Here is a 19,916-nt window from a genome sequence, read left to right as displayed (position 1 = left end):
CTAGGAATTCCCTTGCAGGTCTTTGTTTATCCTGCCCCAGGATGGATGTATTGTCCTAGTTGAACTGGTGTCCCTCCTCATCTATGTATATGGATACTAGCGATAGTTGGTCATGTCTTTTGGTGGCTAGTTGGTGCTTAAGTATCCTGGTGGCTACATTCCTTTCAGTCTGTCCAACACAATGCTTGTTGCAGCCCTCGCAGGGTATTTTGTATATGACATTCATTCTAATGGTTGTTGGCACAGGGTCCTTTAAATTCATCAGTTGTTGTTTCAGTTCACTGGTCGTTTGTGGGCTACCATGATGCCTAGGGCTAGAGTAGTCTGGTTATCATTTCTGAGATGTCTTTAACGTATGGCAGGGTGGCTAGAGTCTGAGCGTGCTGTGTCTTCTGGTTTAGGTCTGCATTTATTGAGTACCTGCTGTTCCTAAATATGTTGTATAGCTGTTTTCCTGGCTTCTCGTAGTTCCTGGGTGCTGCAGCGTGTTGTGGCTTGTTTGAATAATGCCTGGATGCAGCTCGGTTTGTGGATATTGGGATGATTGCTCCTGTAGTTGAGTATCTGGTCTGTGTGTGGCTTTCCAGTAGACGCTAGTCTGCAGCTCTCCATTGGCTTTTCATTCTACTGTGATGTCTGGGAAGGGGATTTTATACTAGTAAGGACAATATTTAAGTGTTGTGGGTTTCTTCTAATTTGTTGCGTTTCACGATGAGAAAGCTGTCATCCACATTACGGACCTGAAGTTTGGGTTGGGTTAGGGGAAGGGCTGTTCATTTTAATCTTTGCATAACTGCTTCTGCTAAGGGTCCTGATATTGGTGATCCCATAGACATCCCATTGATTTGTTTGCCGATCTGATGATGTTACCTAGCATGGTGATGAAACATGAGCAAACAACCTTATAACCTGAGATACAAATCTTCTCCAAAATCACAAACATCATTCCATCTTCAACAGATGAATTACAAACTGGTCATTTACAATATTGGCATGATATTCATCTGGAGATGCCAAGGTGAGTCACTTCTGGTCTAACATTAGCTAAAACAGAAACCGACTGGACAATCTTTTTCAGAAACCATTATTCCCAGCACTGATAATTCTAGTCTTGACTATTCCTATGCTCTCCTGGCCAAAAGCTCATCTTTTGCGCTGCATAAGCTTGAAAATATCAGATCCTTGCTGCCAACATTCTACATTACACCAAGTCCAATTCACACAACACCAGTGTTTGCCAACTTAATATTCTCATCTTTGCTTTCAAAGTTCTTTCATGGCCTCTCTCCTTCATTCAGAGAAGCTGCACTCAGAGTCAAAACCGCTCCTTTATGAAATCACTCCTTAAAACTTAAATGAAGCCATTGGTCACCTGCCCTAATATCACATGCTGTGGTTTAGTATCATATTTTGTTTCCAAATATGCATGTGAACTTTGCAGGAATGTTTTAAAAATGAAGGAGGAAAATAAACAAATCAAAACATTAATCAGATGAAAATCACCACCCAGGTGAAGCACAGAGTTAAAAGGATGGCACTTTCACACTCTGGAGATTTTCAACTGTTCCACCATTTTAGGTATTGGGTGGAGTATTCAGTATGCGATGCAGCAATGTACATTCGACCCTGGCTAAAAAATTCAAAGCTAAAGGAAAGTTTAACCAAAACTGAAATTGAACTGTTGCAATTTTTTTAAAAAATGGATAATTAAGCTAGCCTTCTTGACTGGGGTTTGCTAATTACCTCTTACAAGAACTCATATGCTAATGCAAGCTAAATATTTCTAAAATTCATTTCAGCTATTTAATGTACCTTTCCTTCTTTTTCTGCTTCTTTTTCCAAAAACTCAAATTCCTCAATTTCTCGTCTCTCTTTCAATTCTTCAATGCCTTCTCTCAGTTTTTCTAGTTCTTTGATTTCCTTTTTTTGTTTCTCATTCTCCATTTGGAAGAACTTTGCTTTCTCCAGTCTTTCTTTTAGGAGTTCTTTCAATTCTTCAATTTCTTCTTTCTGTTTATCATTCTCCATTTTTAAGCTTTCTGCATCAAACTGGAAAGCAGACATAAACATTCTTTTAGGAAAAAAAAAATGACAGTTTTGCAATGAGTTGACAGAATAAATCTTACATACCTGTTTTGAATAAAGTAGCTCACAAATCTCAATACTATCCTGTAGTTGTTTCTCAATGTGGCTTGCATATTCCTGAAACATCAGGGTAAACAATTAAAATGATTAACAGTAAAAGAAAAGTATGCACTTTCACAACTGAAACCAGAAAGGCTTTTAAAAAAAAGAGATAGAATCCTCGAGCTTCAAGTGTCCTTGCCCATTTCAAGCAGCTAATCAGATTATAGACTGAGGGTATGGAACAAAACGTCATCCCTTCATCATAGCATGAGGTGGAAATAGAGGGGTTCCAAGGTCAGGAAAATAGGAGACATTGGAAAAGATGGAGAACTTTTCACCATCTGAGTAGGAGAAATTCTTTTTTTTTCAAAAAATGTAAGTTTTTAAAACTCAACAAAAACTAAGAAAATGGATCTTCAAAGCTTGAAGGCAGCTTACAAACTAAACTATACTACTGACAAAAACACTTAAATGCTTAACCACCTGAGAAGAATACTTCTCATTTTCTTCCTAACCTTTAGCTAGTAAAAGACCAAACATTAACCAGGAGGGACAGTCTTAAATTCTATTACATGTAACACTTCACACATTTCAGCTATGTCTCATTCTGACAGAAACAAATCAGGATTCAGCAAATCATGATTCAGCAAATTCCAGTAACAGCATGATGAAATTCTCTCCGGTTGCTTGGACGAATGGAACTCCATAACACAAGAAGTTCAACACCACACAAGACTCAAAACATTTATGGTTTTTCCTCTCTCCAGAGATGCTGCCAGAACTGTTGAGTTTCTAAATTTGTTAACTTAGAATCATACAGTAGAGAAGGGCCCCTTTTCCCCATCAAGAAATCACTCTCCACCACTTAGCCCATAGTCTTGAATTTTATAACAGTTCAAAAATGACTTGGATGAATACTTGAAAGGTTGCAAGGTTCCCTCCTTCAACCAACCTCCAGGTAATGCAATCCAGATTTCTGTGCGAAACAAACATTCCTCAAACCCCTGCTATTCACCTTAAAATTATGCCCATTTGTTAGTGACCCTTCAGCTGAAGTGTACAGCTGCTTCCTTTTCACGCTGTCGATATTATACATCTGAAATCAGGGTGTTCTGTGGTGCAGAGGTGTTGGACCAGGAGACCCAGGTTCAAATCCCACCTGTTCCAGAGGTGGGTAGGAACATCTCGGTTGATTAGAAAAATAGTTATACACCTTAATCACGTTCCATCTTTTAGCCTTCCAGTCTCCAAAGAAAACAATCACAGTTTACCTAGTATCTCTATATTAAGAAAGTTGCCATCCTAGGCAACATTATAGTGAATCTCTTCTGGGTCCTCTCTAGTGCAGTGACCAGAACGGCATACTGTACTACAGCTGTGGCCTAACCAAAATCTGTAGAGTTTCAAAATAACCTCCCTGCTCTCATAATCTATACCACAATTTTTAAAGGCAAGCATTCTGCACACATTCTCTCTATTAGCCTGTCCTGTCACCTTCAGAGATCTGTGGACAAGCACCCCACGATTCATTGTCCCTCTGAGCCTCTTCATGTCCAACCATAGAGTATTCCCTTGTCTTGTTACTTCTTCCAAAGTGCATTGCTTGTACTTGGGACTCCTGTCTAACTTATTTTTGGTACAATGTTAAAAATCACAACACCAGGTTATAGTCCAACAGGTTTATTTGGAAGTACAAGCTTTTGGGGTGTTGCTCCTTCATCAGATAGCTAGTGGAACAGGATCATAGCACACAGAATTTATAGCTATAAATTATGTCCTATGATCCTGCTCCACTAGCTACCTGACAAAGGAGCAGAGCTCTGAAAGCTGGTACTTCCACTTAAAACTGTTGGACTATAACCTGGTATTGAGAGATTTTTAAATTTTGTCCACCTCAATCCAACACCAGCACCTCCACATTGACACAATGACCACTGTAGGTCACTGTTTGCAATCTCTGTGCACCGTTTTTCACTCTTCTACCAAATAAATTAAAGACACTTAACCTCTGTTTTGTTTTGTGGCCAACTTATATATCCATTTTGCTACTTCTCCAAATTTCACTTGATTTTACTACATGTCACCTATGAAATGCCTTTTAAAAATCCAGTTATGTTACATTCACAGAATTAATTGTAGATACTATTTCTTAAAAAGTTCACCAAGTTAGGAAACCATAGCTTTGCCTTTGAAGATTCAACTCAACAATTGTTCTGTTTCAGGTTTCTATATTTCTCTATACATCTCTGAATGAAATTCCGCTATTTATTTCTAATACTGACATAAAGCCAATTCTGGTTCCCTCAACTTGCCCCACTTCACTCATTAATTGTGGAAACAGTAGCTTTCAAATCTTTAGCATTATTTTCAGAGTGTGGATACAATCCATACAGATATAACATTTGGCCCCAGGTTTGACGTTAATCAAACACCTCCCCCTTTTCTCTCTTAAATGTCTTTTTATCTAATCTTGTAACATCACATTCATACTGGGAACAAACCTGTTGAACACCATGGCAAATTAAATGTCATTTCCTGCTCGTCTGAGCCAATATACCTATTTGTGACACTACCTTGATCTTTATTTTGCTATTTGCCTATACAATACTTGCATTTTATTAACAGATAAATTAGTTTTCTAGTTCTTGCCTTCCTAACTACATTTTCTAAAAACTTTAACTCATGTTCTCTTTAACCTCATCTCCTTTGCAAAGTACACTTAAGCTTTTTCTTCAATTTTAATTTTATTCTAGCTTTATCAAAAATATACACTTCGCCTGAACAGCAAGATGCCAATGGTGCAGAGTCTTATTGAACTGGAGAGATCAGAGAATGGAACAGTATTTACACCGAGCACCAATGACTTGCAGTATTCTTAGCTATCTTGAACAGGCACCAAACACCACAGAAGTGATACAAAAAGTAACAGAGGTACAAACAGAACTGTGAATGCAGCTGAAGGGATTGCAGGAGATAGTAGAAGTGGAGGAGGAAATATAGTACTGAGTACAACCCTTAGGCACAATGAATGCAAATGAACAAACACTGTGCTAACTTTTAGAATATAAAAAAAGTGCCTTTTTTTATATTTGTCAGTAGAGACAATATTAGTTTTGAAGAGCATAACACATCTTGGCTGCAGGCATCAAGTGAGAGGAATGGTCATTTTCAGATTGTGGATAATGTAACCAACAATTTTCAATCCTTCTATGCTATCCCAAAAGCATGCCATTAACTCCAGCCATGAAGTCGTAACTGTGGTTGCACCCTTAATTCTTTTTCCCACATAAATCTATCCTTACAGCTTCAGTTTCATTTCAATGGGCAGACAACGCAAAAAAACTGCTTATAACTGTAAGAATTTGTATGGTGTATGTAGAACTCATTTTGCACAGTTTGCCTGTATAATATGTAAAATTTTGTTCATGGTGGTCTAGTAATCAAAACAGATGGTTAACATCTTTCCTCAAATCAGCATCAAATAGCTTTCCTCACTTGATAGAAGATGCATGGGATTAAAAAAATCCCTGTTTTCACAGAATCAATGGGGAATTTACTGAAGGTCTCAATAGGCTTTACAGTCACTAACCTTTTCCTTTTTTATTTCTTTTTCTCTCTCTTCTGTTAGGGTTTCAAGTTCTTTTTCCAGTTCAGAAATCCTTTGTTCCAATTCATCCTTTGAAGATACATCATACAGCAAACTGCGTAATAAATTGAATATCTCTGAAATAATGGCACTTTATGTCAGGTATCAATGAAAGCTGATGGAGAATTAGTGAAACCATAGTTTACCACACTTAACTTGCAAGTTAATTCCAAGTTAAAAACCCAAATGCATTTTTTTCATTACATTTTGAAGATTCATTTCATTTACATTATGTGTCTCCAAATTTTGGAATTTAAAGGTTAATTCAACCAAAGTAACTTTTTTTCTCAAAAATAAAAAGATAACTAGTAATGAAACTCAGACGTCTTCTGCCATTCTAAAAGAATCATAGATATTTTCAGGTCCACAGCAAGATAATGGGAAGCCATTGTTGAACTGGTCCTGTGGCAAAAATAGTTCAGGAACAAGCAAGGCATCTGTCTGATTGGGAACATGAAGACAAAAAAAGCCTCAAAAAAGGTATAGGAATAGATTCACTGGGGTAGGTTCATTAAAAAAAAAAGGAAGGAATGAGCCCATCTCAATCTTGTCAAGTGGTTCGTACTGATGATAAACCAGAGCTTTTCCTGGTGGCATCCCCATGTCAGAACACTGAATAGTTTGTCAACAAAATTCAAGTACTCAAATCAATAAATAATAATGGAAGAAAGAGCTCTGAAACATGCTGCAGTTAGGCAAGGTCATGCTTGAAAAGATGCCACTGTTCCTAATAGGAGCTGCACACCTGAGCATCACTCCACAAGCAGACAATATTATGGAGTGAACTGTTTCCATCTTACCATCTGCTGAAGGGAAGATTAAATTGTTCATGCCTCCAGTCATACAAGCAATCACTATAATTGGACAGTCCTTGCAAACTTTCAGCCAATGAACTGTGCATTCAAATATAAATAGGCAAGTGGCTTATTATATTTTACTTTGTGTCGTAGGAATTGGTGATAATAATCTATTTTTAAAAAGTCCATTCAAAGAAAAATAAATTTGAGAAACACTGGCCTAAACCACATTGCTAATGGGCAGCTCAGCAGTAGATCAGACTGAAAGTTTGACATGTATGTATAAAACCTGGCATCAACATGGAAGTAATGCAGTTCTTGCAAATTTTGGCCTATAAATTTCGAGTCCCTACTGAAATGCTGAAAACCATGAAGAACATAAAAAGCACATTTGTCAACATAATGATCACCAATCTAGAAAACAACCGCCTTACTGTCCACAACACAAACATGCCTTACCTACTACAGTTCGTGTTTACTCTGCTTTGTTCATTAAAGTAAAGAGAATCTTCAAATGGAGGTATCTGGAAACCACAACTTCCACCTCTTTTTGTTGTGATTGAACTATTACACTCTGAGATAATTTTAGATGTCCAAGTACTGTCCACATCAAAAGGGTCATCTTCATCGTCATCTGGTTCCAAACAAAAAAATACATCTCAGAAACAAATTTTTTTTAGTGTTCATTGGAACATCTGGGTAAATTCAGACTTCCTAACAGAAATAATTCTACAGAATTGCTCTCAGAGCTATAAGCTAGATTAATGCAGGATGGGGCAAAGGATAAAGACAGTAAGAAGGAACGAGGGGAGCATTGTGGCATATTAAATAGTTTGAGTGGATTGATTTACATGGATATATGTTGTTAAATAGGGAACACAATGAATAACCTGAAGCTTTCCTTATGAGATTATGTTGCACGCAGAAGTGGTAAACACAAAACTAAGCCAAAAGCACTGAGAAGCAAAATAAAGGTGGAGAAAACATAACAGTTTAGGAATCACCAAATATAATGATTAGATTGGAACTTAATACTTAAACAATGGAAGCATGAGGGAATCAAATTCAAACAATTATGGCAACAAAATGATCAGGGATAAATAATTACCCAGTTTGGATAGGATCCACTTTAGGATGCTGTAGAAGGTAAGGTGGAGACAGCAGTAGCTGAGAGAATAATCCCTGCATATATGGGGATGCTAAAGACATTTGATAAAGTACCACATAAAAAAGATTTAAACAAGAGACAGTATGTCATTCTGTGATTAACTAAAAGATCGGAATTAGAGAAAGTGTGCGTAATAAATGGATGCTTTTTGAGGAAAGACATGCAGTAGGTGCCTCCCAAACGATTCATTGCCAGGGTCTTTGCTTTAGCTCAGTATAGATCTTGCTGCTTTGGATACGGAGGCCTGGGATCAAGGTCCACCTGCTCCAGAGATTTGTAGTTATATCTGGATGATTTGATTAGAAAATACCTTTAAAAGGTCAAATTGGCAAAAAGGTATGAAGAAGGTGGAACAATTCATGATGTTTATTCAGAAGTTACCTAGATCGAGGATCAAGCTATTGCGTCTGGTAATGTGCAATGAGGCAGATTTTATAAACAATCTTGGTTAAGCAGAGAGATTTGGGTGCATTGGCATGTGAATCAGCAAGAGAGTTGGTATTGGGGGAGACAAATGAGATGTTGATATTTAACACAACAAGAATTAAATATACAAATAGGCAGATTTTTCTGAAACTCTGTGGGAAATTTGAGAGATCGCATTGGAAAACTGTGTACGGGTTTGATCATCCCATTGGAAAAAATGTTAAGCGTTCTTTAGAAGCAATTTAGAAAAGATTTGCACAACACATTTTAAGGATGAAAGGTTTGTACTTGGGGGATGGAGGTGATATGGTAGTGAGAGATATATGATACCATGAAGATGTTTCAATAAGAGAATTCCACGTTAAGACAGTGGAGGAAGTTTTTTTTTTGCAAGGGCTACAAGTACGTACAATTCACTTTTCCAAAAGGTAGCGAAGACTGGATCTTTAAACTTATTGAGGCTCAGTCAGATAGATTTTTGATAAACAAGGGAATCAAGGATGTAAACAAACAAGAAAGTGGAGCTGAATTCAAAACAGGATGAACTATAACCTTACTGAATTGTGGACTAAATTCAAATGGCCAAATAGCCTACTCTTACACCCATGTCTTGTGTTTCTTGGTTTCACAGGAATTGAAACAAAACATTTGGGTAAGTACTGGTTCCCTGCTTTCATAAAAGTTATTTTCTCATTTTAACCCAGTCAGTCAGTCAGTTTTTCCTTTTATCCACTGTCCTCATTGTCAAGTTTCGTCAGAAAACTTCAACATTGAGCGCCAAGAAATATGCAAATGCGTACTACTCAGAGTATGACACTGAAGGATTACTTTCAACAATAACTTTTGAACAGAAACTGCTCTTGGTCCAATAATTCAAGAGAATCTTGCAAGATCCAGCAACCACGATTCCTCCTTCCATCTAAGCTTACACACTATATCAGATTTAAGCAATAAATATCAATGAGCGATAAGTTTTGTCTTATGAAAACATGCCGGTCTAGAATTTATTCTTTCAAAATCAAATTGGTTGACAAAGTTCGTATCTCATTACTGGTTATCAAACTTGCCTTCATCAAACTCTTGATTGACTTTATCCAACTTGATCATTTTGGCAGAGGAGTCAAAACTAGCTCGCAATTTTCCAGGAGCCCAGGTAACCCTCCTCTTTCTTCTGGCCTAAAAAGAAATATGGAGAGCTATCATAGGAAGTGTTAAAACATACATACTTTCTTCCTATCCAGGCCTGGCAGCATATATAACTCATTTCTTACGCTCCCATCAGTCCTCCCTAATTAACTTCCAATAGAGCATTTTGGATATTACTTCACACAACACTGACCTCATGACTCCATAAAGTCAACATGACAAAATAAATGCTAGTTCACCTTATACCATAACATTGACATAATTCTGTTGCATACATACGAGATTTTAAGAAGTGGCTCCAAGTCAAACAGAAATGACTCAGCAAGTTCAGACAATGGCACCAATAGGTTGACGTTTTAGGAGTCAGATGGATCACCAAGTCATTTGAAAGGTGTAAGCAGAGATACTGATTGCTCGTTCAGTCTCATGTCATAATTAACAAAAGGTAAAGGTTTGAAAATTTTAAGTTATCCTGCATTCACAAATTTTGAGACTAATCCAGTATTCCGAACTTCAGTATCCTTTCCGGACTTCATTCCTGAATTGTCCAGCTCTGGATACGATTGTATTCTTTGCCCTTAGCTCAACTACACACAATTACTCTAAACATTGTTCATATTTGTGATTTGTGACTCCACACACTCCTCGATGCTCATCACTTTTGCATTCCTGCTCTGTGGCCTTCGTAAGCAAAAACAAGTTGCTCAATGCACTTTTGCTTCTCCACCAGCACTGTTTCTAAGTTTGTGCCTACATTATCGATTTTTTATAAGCTGGAGTCAAAACTGAGTCAGCAAAATCAAATACATCATTTTTAGCCACCCAGTTTCACCAATATAAATTATTCAGCAACTTGTGATATCTTATGCAGAGATTCAACTGCAGGTTACAGTACAATTTATAATACTTCACTATTAGCCAAAAAAAATGATAATTCACTCTTCCTTGAGTTTGAAAAACCTTCACGTTTTGCACATAATTGCCAATTCAGCTTACTGAACTAACATAGAACATTACAGTGTAGTGCAGTATAGGCCCTTTGGCCCTCGATGTTGCGCCAACCTGAAGTCCATCTAACCTACACTTATTCCATGTACGTCCATATGCTTGTCCAATGACGAGTTAAATGTATTTAAAGTTGGCAAATCTACTACCGTTGCAGGCAAAGCATTCCATACCCTTAATACTCTGAGTAAAGAAACCATATCTGACATCTGTCCTATATCTACCACCCCTCAACTTAAAGCTATGCCCCCTCATGCTCGTTGTCACCATACTTGGAAAAAGGCTCTTCCTGTCCACCCTATCTAACCCTCTGATTATCTTGTATGTCTCTATTAAGTCACCTCTCAACCTTCTTCTCTCCAACAAAAACAGCCTCAAGTCCCTCAGCCTTTCCTCGTAAGACCTTCCCTCCATACCAGGCAACATCCTAGTAAATCTCCTCTGCACCCTTTCCAAAGCTTCCACATCTTTCTTATAATGTGGTGACCAGAACTGTACACAATACTCCAAGCGTGGCCACACTAGAGTTTTGTACAGCAAAGTTGGGACTTTTGTGCAGGAGCTCATCATCTTTCTGTTGGCAAGTTTGGTATTTCCACCATATTACTTAACCTTCCTGGCCCAGAAGGGAATAATTAAATTGTGGAATCTAATTTCTACAGATAGTTAGTTATTGTTAGAAATACATTATTCCCTTAATTTATTTCACCCATTTTTCTTATCCATCAGCCTCAAGTTTTTTTTTGGCATTCTTAAAACACATGCTCAAAATGTACCTTAGCACCTTTCGTTATTTATACTTAAAACATTTTGAACATTGCTCTCCAGCCAAGACCTATTGGAGTTTGAACAACTACCTCATCACACCATCATAATTTACATGTAAGTATCATACAAGCTGGACTAGCACATCATGGGAGGATATCTCTGAACTTGAATAGGGATGTGGAATTTCAGTGCTCATGGGATCTCTATTACTAAGTGCTTGGGTTTCTTCAATGTTAATGCTACAGACAGAACTTGCACCATTTCCTCAAATAACAATTTGCTCTTGAATTTGACTTTTGAAGTTTAATCCCCAGAAATCATTTAGACAATCGACTAAGCAAGACAGTGGTTCAAAAAAGATACTTACCTTTGTTTCTTGGTCATCATCAGTTGAAACTCTGACAAGCATTCTTGTCAAGTTCTTTATTTTCTGTTCATGATCCATTTGAAGGATATGCTTTTCTGACAATAGTTGAGCTTTCTCCATTGCTTGAACACGAGTCTCTGAGGTGAGCTGCACAACAAAAAAAAAAGTATTCAGGACTTTACACAAATGATCATAAGACCAATAAGCTATTGAGCTCATTAAACCTTCTCTCCCATTCAAAAATATCACCACCTTAACTCCACCTTCCTGTTTGGAGCCTCCCTTCTCTTGTCTCTGTTCAGATTTTTGACAGATAAGATGGAGTTAGAAAGTGGAAAAAAGTGTGGTGCTGGAAAAGCACAGCTGGTCAAGCAGCACCCGAGGTGCAGGACAGTCGATGTTGAGCATGAGCTGTTCATCAGGAACGATGTTGGTTCCTGATGCTCGAAACATTGACTGTACTGCTCCTTGGATGCTGCTTGACCAGCTGTGCTTTTCCAGCACCACACTTTTCAACTCTGATCTCTAGCATCTACAGTCTTCACTTTCTCCCCACCTCTTCCCTCTCTCTCCTCTCCCCCTCCCCTCTCCTCTCTCCTCCCCCCACCCCCCAAATCAACATTTTAGGATATGACACAGCTCACACTGCTCTCAGGGAAGAGAATTCCAGACCCAGATCAGAGAGGAGAAATTCCTCCTTCTAAATCTCAGGATTGGAGAGAGGCCTTATTTTGAAAATGGTTCCCTCTAACGGTGAAAATTCTTGCATCAACACTGTCAATTCCCCTAAAAATCTATTATTGCCTAAAGTCTAATAAGTCCAACAAACTCAACTTTCCTTCTTCAGCTACTTCAACCAAGGAAACAGTCTAACGGACCTTCTTTGACCTGCTTCCACAGTAAGTGCAACCCATTTTAAGACAAAATTGCAACAGTATTTTAAGTATGCTCTCATCTAAGTGCTACAGCATTTTGGTATCTCTTCAGTTATTATTCCTGCCAAAGTACACATTTTATCATGTTATATTCGGCTAGTTTTTTTGCCCACTCACTTAATCTATCAATATCCCTTTATAGTCTCTTTGTATCTTCCCCATACCTTGCTGTTTCACTCATTCAGTATCAAATTTGGCAATAATGCAGTTGGTAGCAGGTGTCATCTTCTTCTGCAAGTTAGACACTGCCCCGAAAATGATAAAAGCATCAAAAATATTAAAAAAGGTCAAGATGAGTATTTAACTTGAAATCAATAACTTTAGGGGAATTATGCCATCATAACATGTCATGTAAAGGTCCACATTTAATGCTCAATAAAATAGGATTGATGATATTTTGAGCATGCTACAATATCAAACCCCAATCAAAATTTATTTTGGCTATTACCTCAGAGGTTATGCAAACACACTGGCCTTTCCAATGTCTTACCAGCTTCTCTAGGTGAAAGCTATTCACTTTTACAGACTTCTATTCTCATGTCACTCAAACAACTGTGATTCAAAACACTAAACCACCCAGTAAATGGAGTCCTTTATCTTTCGATAAATTTGAAGAAATCACAGCGAGATAAAGTGACTTTAAATAGGAAATTGCCACAAGATGCAGATAACTGAACTTTTGTACCTCCTCAGTGTGTTATGAATGGAGAGCGACTGAACATATACACCAAAGAAGCAGTCAACCTAGGGAGCTCAGAACATTGTTACAATCAATGTGGAAATGATGACTACCAAGATACAAGTACAAGGTGGGTTCTTATGCTTCAGAGGTAGTGTCCTGAAATCTGGGCCAGAAGGCTTGGGCTCAAGTCCTATCTGCTTCAGAGTTATGTCATGACTGATCTGAATTACTGGATTAATTTGACAGACTAGGAGAGTGGGCGAAGAAGTGATAGGAAAGAAAAACATGTGGGAAAGCGAGAGCTTATGCATTTTAGTAGGAAGAATAAAAGTAAAACTATTTTATAATGGTGAAAGGCTTTGGAAATCTGAAGCACAAGGGGGCTTGAGAGTCCTAGTTCACAATTGTCTTAAAAGTTAACATGCAGTTTCAGTTGGCAGTTAGGAAGGCATTATCAAGAGGGCTAGAATACAAGAACAGATATGCACTGCTGAAGCTGTATAAGGCTCTGGTCAGATGGCATTTGGAATATTGTGAACACTTTTGATGATTCTTAGATACGGGATTATATCCAAGCTCACTTATTTAAGGATGTAAAATGCACCATGGACCAAAGGAGCTTGTGGATGTATTGTACTTAGATTTCTAAAAGACATAAGATGCCACAAGGAAAATGAACGTTTGGTATAAAGGCCAACGTATTAGCATAGATTGAATATTTGCTGGCTAACAAGAAACAATACCGTAAGTATGAATGGGTCTCTTTCAAGTCGAGATGTTATGACTCGTGTTCCACAGGAACCAGTGAAAGGGCCCCCACGTTGATGATTTATGCAAGTGATTTCAATGTAGAGTTCCAACGATATGGTTGCTGAATTTGCTTATAGAGGAGCCTCGATTATCCGAATATTGGATTTTCCAAAGGAGATCTTTGGATAGACAGAAACTTTACAAATACGTGCGTCCAACACTGATCGCATTTTTTGTTTACAGTGATTAAAATTGCTGCCATGAACAATCCTGGACTGATGGGAGCACAGGCACTGTCTCCAAATGACTGACCTCCCACACCCTCTCTCTCTCTCTTCCCACACTTTCCCTGAAGTTCTACACAGGCATGTACCCTAAACCCCACTTCTCCAGATAATCCCTCCCATATTGTCCTGCACAGAGTAGAGTGGAACCTGTCAAAAGGTTGCAGTAAAACGTGTGTGTGCGCGTGTTATTTGTAGACTCACCCCCTAAAAAACAGTAGTAGCAGCAGCAGCGGCCACCTTGTCGCTGGTGTCCAGTCCGGCTGCCCAGCGAGGGGGTTGACAGGGGTCGCCCTGGGGGGTGTAGTTAGATGGGATTTGGGGGGTGGGTGGGGGGGGCGGTGTTGGATGAGGTGGGGGGGGGGGGGGGGAAATGGGTGGTGGATGGTGTTGGGGGCAGGCGGGGCAGTGTTGGATAGGGTTTGTGGGTGGGCGGTGGACGGCGTTGGGGGCAGCATTGGATGGGGTTTGGGGACAGGCGGGGGTACGGTGTTGGATGGGGCGGGTGGTTGACAGCATTGGGTTGGGGGGGTGGGGAAGGGGAAGGAGGAGTGGGAGAAATGGGGTTGGACAGGGTTTGGGGCCGGGAGGGTGGGGGCGGTGAGGGGCAGTGTTGGACAGGGTTTGGGGCTGGGCAGTGGTTGGTGTTGTGGGCGGGCTGGTGTTGGACGGGGCAGCGGTGTTGGATGGGGTTTGGGGGGGCGTTGTTTGATGTTTGGGGCTGTGCTGCTGCTTGTCTCCTGAATGGGGAGCAGATTGAATTGAAAACTCCTTGCCCCAAAAGAAAGGCATTGAATCGATTAACCGAATAATCAATTATCTGAATGAAATAGTGCCGCCCACCTTGTTCAGATAATAGAGGTTCCTCTGTAATATGAAGATAGGTAGGAAAATAATTTCTGAGAAGGGCATAAGGAAGGTACAAAGATGTTGATACTATATTTCATTTGCTCATTTACTTAACCTATAGGAAAATATGATTTGTCCATTCTAACAGAAAAAGAAAAAAAAGAAATATCCAAATGGAGTGTGATTTCACACTATGCAATACAGAAGGACCTACTGCACAATACGTGGAATATTAGTATACAAGTAATTCAAAGTGCAAATGGAATGTTTTCACTCATGTAGGGAACAATACACTAAAAAGTTAGAAGTTTTGCTTCAGTTATACAGGACCTTGGTGAGAATACATCTAAAGATGACCGTATAGTAATGGTCTTTTTTTTAAATAGGAAGGATCTGTGTGTTGGAAGCAGTACAGAGAAGGTTAACACAATACATGAAATGAATGAGGTGCCTTCACAGGAAAGATTGCAATTCAGTGTCTGTACATCTTCTAGAGTTTACAAGAGCAATTGGTTGCTGTCTTGCAAAACCAAGATCCTGAGGGAGTCTTGACACGAATGTGGAGAGGATACTACTTCTTATGGGAGAATCTAGAGCTAGAAGTCACTGTTTAAAAATGAGTTTTTATCAATTTAAAAACAGACAATGCAATTCTCTTTCTAAACTTTTCTTGAAAAAGGTACTGGAAGCAGTGAATTTCAACATTAACAACATCCAAAGAGGATATTCAGAGTTGGATAGATTCTTGCTAAGTAGGTGAAAGATTATCAGGCATAGATAGCTATGTGGATTTGAGCTTACAATCAGATCAACCATAATATTATTCAATGATGGAGCAGTCTCAAGGGGCCAGATGGCCTACTCTAGTTTCTTCTTTATAATCTATGGACCTATCAAATTGAGCCTCTTGCTGTCTTTTTCATCTAAATATATTGTTTCCTTCATGCATTTTTAACTAATTTCACCTTAAAATGCATCTTATATGGTTTACTTCAAATCACTCTGATAGCAAGTCCCACATTCTTCGTTTGAGTGGAGGAGGACAGATATTAAACTAAAGTCCCACATATCCTAACCCCTTAACTTTCACACCAAAACTAGCAGTCATACATCCCATTGCAGTGTTGGGTAACTTATCATCTGAATATTAGTTATCATATAAAATTCTGCCACCCTAACATCAGTCAGTATCCTTGAATGTACCTGATCTACAACAATGACTCCATTTTGACAGCATTTTGGGATATTCTGATAACATTAAGCCATTTAAAAGACAGGTTCAGTGCTCCTTCGAGTTAAAATGCTTGTATAAAAGTGACTAAGGTGAAGTAAATTCACAATGAGATAAATCAAAGAAACAAGGCTCATGTGGACACAGTGCAATCAGGAAGGTTCATTCAAGAGCAACTTCTTTCAAAAAGATACAAATTTGGATCATAATGGATGATAACTGACATGTGGCAAGCATAGCCTTGATAGATCTATACTTCCCTCAAAACAGGGTTTTGTTCCCTCACCTGGTCTACTGTAGACTAACAAATCAGAAGTTGATAGGTCCACTATTTTTGTTCAGTGGACTACCAGGATGATGGATGGTGAACTAGATTGAGATGGTGGAGACAGAAAAGGAGAACAGAGAACAAGGAAATCTGCAACTGAGTTTATAAGCAATTAAATTAACAGTAATCCACGACCATCAAACAGCCTTACTGGAATCAACTGTTTTCAGCAACCTGCTCAGAAGCATTATGGTACAGCTGAGGAGCAGATGATATTTGAACATAGGCCACATAACAGAGGCAGGGATGCTCTCAGAACATCATAAGAGCCCTAAAATCAACTTAATAGATGGTCCCCAGGTAAAGGGCATATCAGAACGTAAACAGATGAGAACAGATACTACGCTCTGAGCTGACATGCCGAGTAATGTTATGTTTGGAACGTGGTGCAGTTAAATTTACTCACAGCAAGATCGGAAATAGCAATCAAGTAGATTACCCGACGTTTTAATATTTCCAGAAGGATAACCAGTGGCTAGGAAACCAAAAGGACTATTAACATTGGGTGTGAGGTCAGATTTGGCCACAGATTGATATCTTAGCCAAAAAACCTTTCAAGCTAACATTCCCTCTTTACTGTCTCAGAACATTAGTCTTGATCGCAGAAAACCTCAGGTATGGTTCTTGAACCCTTGACCTTCAAAGTCAGCTGAGAACACAGCAACTAAACTCAGCTAACAAATTTAACAAATGGAAGTCTGTGGCAAGATAAATTTAAATAATATTATTTAACAACTGTAAACATCTATCAAAGAATTCAAAGATGCAACTGAATGGCAACTAAAAATATAATCATGTGCAACAATGACAGCTAGATTTACTGGGTTGGGTAAACCACTTATGAGCAATTTTGCTTTCTTATCAATGATTCTTTGTTCATCCAAATCTTTGGAAAACTTCACTTCCAACAGAACTCCACGAACATTGAAAATCTTTGTTACTTCCGATACCAAGTTGAAAAAAGCAAACATGGACAACATTTCGCAATTAGTATTAACTTACTTCTTCCAGTTGGTTTTTCAAATCCATTATTTCCTTCCGACATCGTTTTAACATTGCTTGCTCATCCATCACTTCATTCACATGAGGTGTATTCTTCATGAATTTGGCAGTACTTGCAAACTAATAAGAAAAATATATCACGTGCTAGGATTTGGTTAGTGTGTGTGTTACGGTGGTGGGGTGCCAGGTGTGCACATTAACCTTCTTCTATGACAGAACTTACTCTATCCAGTACTTTCTTTTAGCTTTTCCCATATTAAATGAGATCACCACAATGCCAGCTAATCACACTTTCATATTAACCATCTTTTACTTTTAGAAACATCTCTTGCTGTTGCTAACCTCACCCATTTATCCAGGTTGGGGAGCAGGACCAAAGCATTCGGCTTACCAGTGCCAGTCACTGGGTTCATTCTTAGCCAACAGGTCTGGAATGGGACTTCATCATGACAATAACATCTAAGTCTAAACCAAACCAAGGCTTTCCACCTCAGAAGCAGGACTGCAATCACCAAAAGCACTCCCGTTTCAAAAAAGATTCTCTCCAAAAATCAACACAAATCAGATAGTTGAATTATTTGTGATTCATAGGACCTTATTCCCAGAAGGAATTTAAAAAAACTTTAAATATGCATAAATTGTTAATATGATACCATATAGTTAGAAATCATCAACAATCCACATAATCTAATTCAATCACAAAAATCTAATGCTAAGGTGTTTCAGAAACTGGACTTCACAGGAGGCCTAGTGGACAAAATTTCCATTTTTGTTTCAATGTTTTACACATATTTTTACATGGCTCCTTAAACCTGCGACACCATCACTGTTTACATCCCAGCACCTCCTAGAAAATTAGGCAAACATGGACTAGTTATCACCTCTGAAGAGAACTGTTAGCATGCAGCAAGAGGGAGAGAAAAAGAGACAGCAATACAAGTATAGAACATTCCACGGCCAAAGGAATACACACTACCATCTGCAGTTATGACTTGGAGATTTGAAGCTTGCATTGTCTATCTGGTGTTAGAGTTAAAAGCATTGCCTTACAACTAGAGACGAACGTGAAGGGAATGTTCCCTCACTCAACACAGTTTTTCACTCGTCCTTTACTCTCTGACCCCTCCTTTCGTCCATGCAAACACCAAAGAGCTAACTTTTTTTTTAAGCTCCCTTCTTCTCCAAATGCAAGGCCCTAAAATAGACCTTCAAAGTGAAGCAGCAATTCACTTGGACTTCTTTCAACTACTTATTCTGTATTCATTATTCCAGAATTTGATCTCTTCAATATAGAGGAGACCACACCTGGATCAGCAGAATGTTTGTCTTCAATAATGCTTAGGGTATCAAAATTATTTATCAAGGAAAGGTGAGCATAAAATGAATGAGTATCTCTATTACATGCTTTTCTCCAATTTCGGTTATTGACGCAACTCCTATAAAACATCCTTATTTGAAGACTCCTTAATATACTTCTTTACAATTATTAAAGTTATATGTATGGTTAGTGCGCATGAACTGCAAAGTGCATTACAAAATAAGACATCCAGTTGTTTAAGCTTTGGCGTCATGTACCAAAACTGAAACATCAGTCAACTTACAACAACCAACAGCATTAAGGGAATGCCTCCTAACTGAACAGGCATATATTATTTGATAAAAATAAAGTGCTTCTTCTTGCAAAGTCATCCCTGCCTCCACGGCTAGAGGGCACAACCGTGGTGTTCATGTCATGATTGCTTGCAAGTTTGTTGCCTGCAGTTCATTATATCAACTGAAAGTAGGGAACAACAAACATGTGAAACTTTAAACTGAATCCATCATATAACCCTTCCAAAAAAATCTCACTGCATATTAAAATGGCAATGCACAAAACTCTGACTGTCAACAAACTGATCAAAAGAGGCCCATTCTATTGTTCATGCTCTTAGGCATCATGTGCAATACCAGCACATGAACCACTGCAGTTCATGTGGTTTAGGTACATCCACATGATAAAAGTAAATTTTAGGATTTTGACCAAGTGTTAGCCAAATATTTTAAATTTCGGATGGTTTGCGACTTGGAGAATTTGCAGGTTTCCATCCATCTATTGCTCTAGTTTCTATTTGAGGGGTCATGGTTCATCTTGAAGGACCAAGGTTTTATCGCATTCTAGTCTTTTCTTAAAAAAAGGTTTCAGTTAGATCACCATGAAGGAGGAACATTCAGGCTCTCTTTTATCACTAAACCTTATTTCACTTCAAGTCATTAGAATTACATGCAATCAAGTATTCCCGTTTAAAAAGGATATTTAGGATTTGGAAGTTTCAGGACAGGGTTGAAAAGCATTGACTTGGGAAATCTACGTCTGCAAATACTTTTTTCTCTAGCGCTAAATGCTCTATGTTTGAGCCGGTTTTCAG

At 38.6% G+C, this 19,916-nt stretch overlaps 1 protein-coding gene across 1 annotated transcript in view; it reads right to left on the bottom strand.

The window, feature by feature from the left end:
* The window catches only part of cenpe (centromere protein E), a 120,682-nt gene that overhangs the window by 73,909 nt on the left and 26,857 nt on the right, over window positions 1-19,916 (bottom strand). Inside the window, exons 12-18 of the mRNA XM_072589169.1 lie at window positions 17,512-17,631; window positions 11,451-11,597; window positions 9,232-9,340; window positions 7,030-7,204; window positions 5,717-5,828; window positions 2,131-2,202; window positions 1,813-2,049 (exon numbers count right to left, since the gene is read on the bottom strand). Coding sequence (XP_072445270.1) covers window positions 1,813-2,049; window positions 2,131-2,202; window positions 5,717-5,828; window positions 7,030-7,204; window positions 9,232-9,340; window positions 11,451-11,597; window positions 17,512-17,631 — 972 coding nt within the window. The remainder of the gene's footprint in view (window positions 1-1,812; window positions 2,050-2,130; window positions 2,203-5,716; window positions 5,829-7,029; window positions 7,205-9,231; window positions 9,341-11,450; window positions 11,598-17,511; window positions 17,632-19,916) is intronic.

The sequence above is a fragment of the Chiloscyllium punctatum genome, chromosome 2, assembly GCF_047496795.1.
Source record: "Chiloscyllium punctatum isolate Juve2018m chromosome 2, sChiPun1.3, whole genome shotgun sequence".
Taxonomy (NCBI): Eukaryota; Metazoa; Chordata; class Chondrichthyes; order Orectolobiformes; family Hemiscylliidae; genus Chiloscyllium; species Chiloscyllium punctatum.
The sequence above is the reverse complement of the archived record's forward strand: the minus strand, read 5'-3'. Positions and strand labels throughout refer to the sequence as shown.